The following is a 9,779-nucleotide window of genomic DNA, read 5'->3' as shown; positions in this document are numbered from 1 at the left end:
AAAAAAAAAAAAAAACCCAGCAACTTCAAACATCTATCAGGTATCTAAGTATTGCAAGTCCAAGCTCACTGACATATTTCAAACTTTTCACCTCTGATAAAAAAAAAAAACTTAAGACCGCAGAGTTAAACACATCTTTGCGTACAAACCTAAAACTTACTTTTACAAAATAAGACAACTGACCATATCTGCCATAACTCTTAYGATGTATTTAAGTCTTAAACTCCATCTGAGCAATCGCTAGCAGTTTTCATTCAGTATAGTTAACGTACTGTGCGCAGCAAGCATGCACAAATTGTTTCAATGACCACAGAAGAGAGAAACACTTTATAGTCCATCTAAGCTGTAGTTCTAACAGCATAAGTCATTTGGTGCTCTGAAGTCTGACCAGTCTCACATGGATTAACACCATTTAATAAGCACACGTTATATTAGCATAGCCTGCCAGAGTCAGTTATTCAATGACTTGACATGAGAGGGGAGAGGGGAGAGGGGAGAGGGGAGAGGGGAGAACGAGCTTTGAGCTACTTGTTTCAAACTAATCTAGCTCTTTAAGACAAGGTACAAGACTGAAATCAGACCTACACCTTGCTTGTTCACTCTCCTTCTTCTCCCAAAATATATCATAGGAAAAAAGATCAAGAACAAGATAATTTATAACTTCCCTTTATGCTTTGAAATACATGAGAAATGTAATAGTTATTTCTGCAAAAACCTTGACTTGTGTTTCTAAAGTCCTCAAGAAAATAAAACATACCTGCTATAGGCACATATCCAACTCCTTGCTGGTACACAGTGGGCATCAGGACCACTGGCTGGGGCTGCATCATCATGGCAGCTGGCAATGACTTGACACAAAAAAGCACGACAGAGATTAAAAGTACTTTAAGAACAGAAAAAAATTGTAATAACAAATAAAATTAAAATAGTATTTGCAAAAAATTCACCACACTGCAAATCACTGCTCCACAGCTGATATGACTATACTAAGTGCTAATCTACATAAAATAAGATCTCAGGCAAATCAAGTGAACTACCATCCTTTTAACTGACAATTCATTTGAATGTAGCTCAGTATAATTACRTCACATCAAACTAGTCTTGCAACAGTTCTTTGATAAAACTGGCTATTAAAATTTCATGTTACTGAAGCAGATGAATCTAAGAGATGGCTATATGCGTTTTCATGTCTTGCTCTTCTGGAGTAAGAGCAATTGAAATGTTTACATTCATTGTAAACATTTAAACAAAGCTTGAATGTTAGTTAAAGCAGTATACTGCTGCTAGAAACAAGTTAAAGTTCAAATTAATTTATTTTTGAGGTTAAAAAGTATTTTGAACAGAAACACCAATTTAACTCCATTCCTTTTTATACTAAAATTTCTATTCAGCTTGATCTTGGAAAACTTTAATAGTAAAAGGTAATATTCTATGTGTATTACATCCACTGGTTACAGACAGTTTTAAAGTTCAGCCCCAGGAGAAAAAAAACATTGTGATTAAAAGAACAACAGTTCACATGTGAGTCAGTATGTTAATTTCAAACAGCAGAGAACAACTATTCCAGCTTCTGCACTCAATAGCAACTTGAAACTTTTGATCATGTACAAACACAGTAGAAAGCATTCAGGGCAGGTAGCTGTTGAACAGCAGGTGCTAAAACAAAGGTGACAGACTAGAGAAGAGTTCACGTGCTGCTGAATGGATCAGCTAAGTCAGCAGTTCAACAGGAAGCAAGAGCAGGAGCACCAACAAAATACGGATGAAATTTAAAGCAGAAGTCATCAGAAAAAGAATTCAAACTATTCAGAAAAAAAAATAGGACAGCAGAGTTTCCAYTCCTTTTGTTTCTAAAATAACGTGACATTCTAAAGCATTAGGAAAAAAAAAGATTTCTACTACTGTTAGATTCTATGAAGCCTCTTTTTTATTTAATTTTATTATTATTAAATTAGGAATTACGATGGATCATTTGAAAGAGATTTTTTTTTCCTTCTCCACTTCTGTCAGCACAGGAATGAGCTGAATTTTTCAGAATGACAAAACCAAATTCAGAAATATCCATTYATTACTTCACCAAAACAGATTTACTGACTTAAGCATTAGTTAAATATAATTAGGCCAGAAATTCATTTGGCTTACCGTGTATGACATAACCAGATTGATCATTCCTTCTTTATCATCACCCTGCCTTCCACTCAGGCTATACCATTCATCCTCCACATTTCCTTGTTTCAGAGACTCTGGAATTGTAATATGTGTCCAAGCAATGCGATCATCCATTGAAAAGGCCCGCTAGAGTGTATTTAAAATAAATTTTAATCAAGTTAATTGTCCTCAGAAATGGTTCTTGATTAGTATCTCCTTAAGTTTTATACTATTGCATTTTTCCAATTTTTAAATCATTCCTTTTGATAGAAYTAAAGCATCAAAAAAGTATTTTAGTCATCATCTCCCTTCTACCAAGAATAAAGGGGTTTTTGCTCTAAGTGGAATCACAGATTGAACACAGGCATTTAACAAGAAGAAACTGAAAACCTCAAGCAGCACACTTCTAGAAATCCAACATACTAACATCAACATGGTTTATGTGAATTTAGTGACATCACATCAGAGGATGCTAAATGCTAAATAGTCTGAACACTCTCTGTTGCTTCACTGCTATTTATCTGTGCATGTTATATGTAGGATGCTATTGCATATCATCACCACTTACTTCATAAAAGCCCTACCTAATATGGTTTTCAAAAGTTGGAACTTTTAACAGCACAGAATACAGTATTTCAAATTTGAAGATTCCCAAAAGATAAAACCAATTTTATTCAATGCCATGAAGACACCATTGTGCAGCATTACCTTCTGGGGCCTGTGCTAAAAGAAAAACAGCTTTCAGAGATGTCTTGAACACTTTAGGTTATAGTTTAAAAGTTTCTAGCAGTTGAAAGCATCAGAGAGCAGGCTAATTAAATGATCAGGAAGTTGCTGCTGATTTTCCCCTTTTTATTTTTTAAGCATTTTCCTAAGGTAAAAAACATTTAGAAGAATACTATTTCCTACTACTGAAAGAATTCTAATGGGATTTATGCRTGTCAGAAGGTAATGTTACAGGCTGTCTGTATCAATAAATATGCCTCCTCAGATAGTCTTGCCCTGTCAGGTTTTACTTTTCCCCAATAACACTAGAATATAGGAACACAAGACACTTCAAGACCGAGGAAAGTAGATTATCTTATATAGCCTGCAAAAGAAGTTTGACCAGCTATAGCAATTTTTCCTTGAGCACATAGCTACGCTGAAAAATATCTAAAAGGCTGAACCTAAAAGAAATGATAAAGAACCAATGCAGATAGGACATAGTATCAGAAGAAAAGCCCCTAAACTCAGTCTACACATTCAAAGCCCAGAAGATAAAACTTATCAAAGAGCATCAAGTTAACTGAAGTTTTTAGGCATGCACAACTTGAAATGCCATATATGTRCTGTTTCCATCCTATCAATTTGTTGTTTGGCTGCAATTTAAGATATATTCTTAAGAGAGCTGCTAGCAAAACTAAGGCATGACAGCAGCTTTAATAGATTTATGCAAGACTGTCTTAGACAAGGTCAGGTACAACTTCAAGCACATACCCCAGCAAAGGTTACATAAAGCCTGATGAAAAAACTAGATAAATATTGGAATAATTATCCCATGTTAAATTCTGACTTTCTAGTCCTACCTAAGTTTTTTAACAGTCCATAGTTAGTGGACAGCAGTGGATTTTGCCTGATCACTTATAGTATTAACCCATAACCAACAATAGTTTTCGGAATATTTGAATTAACTACCTCCAGCTATCCAGTCAATAAGCATGTAAGCAGTCCTATCTGAAATGCAGATGCATCTGAATAGGCATGTATCAGTAAAAAGCAATCACTTAGGAGCAATCAACATACTACTAAATGAGAATTTATTTGTGTTTAAGCTACTATGGTAGGCTGTAGTCTGTCTTGCCTGTTGTAGCAATGGAACAGACTTCAACTCTGAGCTAAACCTCGCAAAAGAGGATTCAAAAGCCTCATTTGTGTAACAACCACACAGTCAGTCAGTCAAATTTTACTACACACAATAACAGAGTCAGCAAAAAAGGCAAACCACAGATCTAGGCCTCACCTGCCACTTCTTAGGTTAAATTATTCAAGAAAATGTGTTTGTGCTAAGTCAACATCAATAGTCTGAACCGAAAAAGCTGAGATGCAGGTACTAGAATTCAAGTTATCCTCTTCCAGGGACCTGAGTACAGAAGATTACCTACCAGAGCTGTTAGCCAGACCTATTAGATCTCTGAGAAAACACAGTTGTTTACAAGCTAGGAATTTCTTACCACTGCATCTTAAGTAAATCAGAGACAAGTGCCTACATGCCCATCTGCAATGGAATTCAGCCAAATATAGAATAAGTTAACATTCTACCTATAAATYCAGGTGACTATGTATATTTTATACTTGATATATCCCCAGCATTTGTAAGAGCTCGTATGAAAGTTCTTCCCAGATCAGAGTAATACTGAATAATACCAGAGCAGAACTGTATTAACAAGCTATCTTTCATCCAGATAGTACAGAAGATAAGTTTGTACGGCATCTTGATAGTGAAGAGGAGTTTAAACACTACTCGGACTCTTCTTCCTCTTCCTTTGTACATGCAAAAGAGCAGCTCTGCTAATGCTCAGTAGCCCTTATCAGCTGCCAAGGGAAAGGTAATAGTTATGACATTCTTGGGGACAGAATAACGCACTGCTGCTCTTAGGATTCTGAAAAATTTTCATCATCTCGCAGAGAGCACAGACAAGAAACAGCCTTTAGTAACTCAATCCTATCTTGCAAGACTCCACCAAATCCTCAGCCTAAATTGTGGATGAGGAAAAAAAAATATATAGTAATTCTGACCTCATCAAATATCTCTAGATAAAAGGAGTCCACACCCGGGGGAACAGTGCATTGAATAACTTTGTTCCAGCGAGGGTTCTTGGCTCCATTATGTGCTGTGGGAGTTTCATATACAGCATAGCCCAGCCGTATTCGACAATATGGATCCATGCGGGTCATTCCATAGTTCTTTGCCAATTTTGCCTGGAAAAAGATGAAAACCCTTAAATATGTAACATTCACATTAACTTTAGTTCACAAAGAGAATTAGACATTGAGTGAAGGACTATGTTCAAATATGACATAGAAAAAAAACCTCAAGAAAAACAGCGCTCTAAGACAGAACAGTCAAGGACACCACTAAAGAGCTCGGAAATGTTGAGAAAGGGCTTCTCTTTTTAAGCAGTCTGCTGTACAAAATATGCACTTCCATCATAACTAAAATAGGTTATTTCACAACAGATCGACAAACATGATTACAACAAAAACAGTAATATAAATTCAATTTTTGCCTAGGTATTTGCTCTCTAATATGTTATCATGAACTTAATGCAATAGGTAGCCAGGCCCATTTCACTGAAGTACTTTTAAAGGATGAAACAAAACCAATAGCTCTTTTACAGGATGAAACAAAACCAATAGCTTCAAGACTATCACACAATGTTCACACTGCTAAAGCAGTTCAATTCAGTAATATCTAGTTGCTTATACTTTTCAGAGATTAAAAAGAACACTTTGGCATTACTTAATTCAGTGTATCATTTAGTACTTTATGAAGCAACTTATTAAGTTTACTATAAACACAAGTGTTCCAYAGAATCAGTATCTTTGTAGCAACACACTTTTTCTATAAAGACCACAGAAATAGAATGAAACAAGTTGATGACAGTGCTTAAGAAAACATCAAGTATTGTTGTATAGCTGCATCAAAGTAGAATTCAAAAAAAAATTTTTTGACATGATTTATCTGGCCTGTATTAAGAAGCTTACAGCTCTTCTTATAGCAAGAAAACACATAGAACATGGTACCTAGGATGCCTCCAACCCGTATGACATTTAAAGGGCTGAAAGAGTCAAGATTTCCACAGATTTTAGTCACAGYGGTGCCAACTCTGGCCTGGAAAGCCCTGTTCCCATTTAGGGCACATACTAGTTCAGCAATTTATATAGCAGAACCAGTGAGACATGTCTCAAAATGTTTCTTATAAATGTCGGCTTAGCAATTAAAACATGAATGTTAGCACCCAGATTATTCTATTCTAGACTGAAGCCCTGAGATTAAAGACCTTACTGTCAAACTTTACTGAGAGAGAGTAGAAAATTGTCAGCCCAGTAACTTAAGCAAACACAATCAACCCCACCTAGATACATTCATCACTATTTCTCCACGTCTGCTAGAATAATAATTAAAAAAAAGTAGTAAATCACCTTCTCAACATTTTCTGATCTTCTACCAGTTTATTAGTAGCAGAATTAGTGCACGCTGTTCTATATGCTTAATCAACTGTTTAAATAAATAAACAAACCTCAACCAGCTTTTCACGCTCCATAGCTTAACTACATCACAGTAAGTCTCATCCAGAACGCCCTATGCCTCAATATACCRCCAAGATTTCCAGAGCACCTTTACATAAAGTCCCAGATAGCCACAGAGCATTATCTCTTGATATACCACATGGTTGTGCTGCCATTCAGAAAGACCTTAACAGGCTGGAGAAGGTGACAGACAGAAATCTCACAAAATGCCAAGGAAAATGCTAGTCACACATCTAGGAAGCAGTAACTCCATGCACCAGGATAGGCTGGTGCTGACTGAAAAACTGCATTGCAGAAAAGGACCCAAGAGTCCTGGTGGATACCAAGTTGAACACAAGCCAGCAATGAGGAAGGAGTATATGAATGAAGTAGCATAGAAAGTGAGTAAGAATATAGCAAGCAGATGAAGGAAGACAATCTTTCCCTTGTACTCAGCACTGGTGAGACTACATTYGGAGTACTGTGTCCAGTCCAAGGCTCCCCAGTACAAGACAGGCATGGACTTACTGAAACAAGTACAGCAAAGGGCCACTAAGATGATTAAGGGTTTCACAGAATCACAGAATGGTTGAGTTTGGAAGGGACCTCTAGACATCAGCTAGCCCACTCCACTCTGTTCAAAGCAGGGTGATCTAGAGCAGGTTGCTTAGGACTGCATCTAGTCAGGTTCTGAACATATTTCCCAGGACAGAGATTTTACAACCTCTCCAGTCAAGCTGTTCCAGTGTTTGATCAAGAAAAAAGGGGTTTTGTACATTTAAATGGAATTTCCTRTACTTCAGTATGTGCCCACTGCCTCTTGACTTTGCACTGGATACCATCAAAAAGAGCCTTGCTCTGTCTCCTTTACTCCCTGTCACCAGGTTTTTATACTGATTGGCAAGATTTCTCCKGAGCCTTCTCTCCTCAAAGCTAAACAATCCCAATTGTCTCAGCCTCTCCAAGTAAGTCAAATTGTCTGATCCCCTAATTGGGATTAAGGGCTGGCCTCAAGGGGCAGAGTAGTGGGGGTATTGGACTAAATGACCTCCAGAGGTCCCATCATACCTGAACTATTTTATGATTCTGTAACAAGTTGTAACTTACAGCCATGGCATCAAAAACTGCCATCAAGCTTTGTTCTTCCAGCATAATTTTTCCTTATCTGCACAACAATTTAAAAATAAAGGMGGACTGAACATTATAATTACTGTACCAACTCAAACAGTCCACCAGTCCAAACACAAATAGTCTGGATGCTTCTGTATAGAGCTACCCAAAGTAAGATCTGACCTCTTATCAGCTCCAAGAAATTATACAATCTATATGCTGACAACATCCCACAACAGAAGGTACTTTCAGCAGTCCAAGTAAACAGCCAAAGATTAAAAAAAACTACAGGCTAGCACACAAGTTCTTAGAAACTAAGAGTTAAAGAAGATATGGCATGTCATCTGATAAATGTTTCATTTTCTTTTAGGTCTGAGGTTTAACCTGGATCATCTATTATTATATCTGAAAAAAAAGAATTGATATTAAAGCCTCTTCCCCTGTGCTCTAAAAATAGTAATGTTTTTCTGCTGTTCAAAAATGCAAAACAAACTTCACATTCTATAGACAATCATTGAACAGAGATTGGAAAACTAGTCAGAAGCTGAGCAAAGACTGTAACTGAATGCAACATACCAGCTCTGGACCTCAGAATAAACAAACTCTGCAAGAAGTGTCACTCCCATTTTTCAAAAAAAGGATACAGGTTGTGAAGGTGTGAGCTGACCAGTGAAGGATATAGCAAGGAAAGATCAGCACTTCTTTTCCCAAGAGATCCTAAAGTTTCTCTCATTGATAAGAAGCTCCACCACAGAAATAGTAACCATAAGTGTTCCAGGCTTGGTGTTAACTTTAAGGCTAAATGCATCTTCAGTGTGTTTTTAGAGAAAAACTTAAAAACGCTATTTGCAAATTGATGAAGTGTGTTGAGTTAATATGAAGGACATCTGGTGAGCTAGTGTTGATAAATACAATTATGTTAATACAGACAAGCTTTAAAACCTGAAATCTTATGCTTAATGAAGGCAACAATACAGTACCGAGAAGAAATCAAAGATAATGAGGGAAAAGGAAGAAAATAAAAGGCTAGGACTACGCACTTGTGATTAATAAGAAAACTTGCAGAAAGCACTTGGAAAAACAGCACAAGGCATTAAAGGAAATGGAGATGGAGAAATAGTCACCTAGGAAAAATACATAAGGCAACTGCAGTTCCCTACAATATATAATATTCTCAAAATTGCTAATATCCTCCATATTTTTGCACAAAATCTTATCAGAAGTTTTAGAGAAACTGTTCCCTACAAAAATAGTATGAATTAACTTGATTACATGCTAAAATAGTGAGGTTTGTAGGAAATTACCGCATTACTCATGGTATAGCTATGAAACAGGACACTAGAAACAAAACAAACAGTGATGTACAGAATCACTAAACTARAAAAAAAAACTTTAAAAACTACTCATTCCCTAAACACAGATGATTTAGTAACTCAAATTACAATGCAAAATTCTTTTGTGACCACTGATGAAAAAAAATTAAAGCTTGTATTACAAAGACAGTGCAATTTATACCTGTACTATCGTAATGCTGAGTCTGCCTATTGTACCCATTGGTCCTCCATACTGTAGCTGCTGAGCTGCCTGGGCATCCAGTTGGATTTGCTGTTGCTGCTGAGTTGGCGTGATACGAAGAAAATCCTGAGGAAGCTCACCGACATACACCTGGGGGAAAGAAAAGAAAATTTTTACAAAATGAGAAAACCCAAACCTTCAAACTTGCATCTTCCACTTTCATAACAAAAAAGAATATAAATCAAAGAAAGCTTATCAAAAGCATTCAGCAGAATTTTATTCCAGATTTGACAGCACGAACAAGAAGTTAAATTCAATGACAAAAATACCAACTCATATAAAAACTATTCTCCTGCTCACTTTCAAAAATATTAAGTTCCAACATAAAACTCAAAAATAACGCGATATACAGAGTCTAGGCTGCTCTCCAACTGAACATTCAGCTGCTTAATACAAAAATCAGAGCTACTAGATTTTACAGTCCCTTCAAATAGGCATCTGATGACAGTCATTTCTTTCACTTATCCATCATACACATGGTCTTCAATATTTCCTACGACACGTGAAGACTGAAAAGTCTAACTTGCTTTCATCTAGCATTAATATAGGTTGTTGCTCAATGAAGTTTCCACTATTTTTTACGCATGCTTGTGTACTTCAGTGTAGAACTTGAGTTGCCTATTTTTAATATAAATGGTATAATGCAACCATTGTAAGGGTCATTTCCACGATCT

General features: G+C 36.5%; 1 protein-coding gene across 3 annotated transcripts in view; it reads right to left on the bottom strand.

Moving 5' to 3' along the window:
- TOLLIP (toll interacting protein) overlaps window positions 1–9,779 on the bottom strand; it is a 31,974-nt gene that overhangs the window by 12,705 nt on the left and 9,490 nt on the right. For all 3 annotated transcript variants that reach the window (XM_085302183.1, XM_085302184.1, XM_085302185.1), the window contains exons 2-5: window positions 9,046–9,195; window positions 4,927–5,109; window positions 2,143–2,295; window positions 758–848 (exon numbers count right to left, since the gene is read on the bottom strand). In XM_085302183.1, the coding sequence (XP_085158309.1) occupies window positions 758–848; window positions 2,143–2,295; window positions 4,927–5,109; window positions 9,046–9,195 (577 nt within the window). The remainder of the gene's footprint in view (window positions 1–757; window positions 849–2,142; window positions 2,296–4,926; window positions 5,110–9,045; window positions 9,196–9,779) is intronic.

The sequence above is a fragment of the Rhea americana genome, unplaced genomic scaffold (assembly GCF_003343005.1).
Source record: "Rhea americana isolate MKP2758 unplaced genomic scaffold, rheAme1 scaffold_187, whole genome shotgun sequence".
Lineage (NCBI taxonomy): Eukaryota > Metazoa > Chordata > Aves > Rheiformes > Rheidae > Rhea > Rhea americana.
This window is presented reverse-complemented; position numbering and strand designations above follow the sequence as displayed.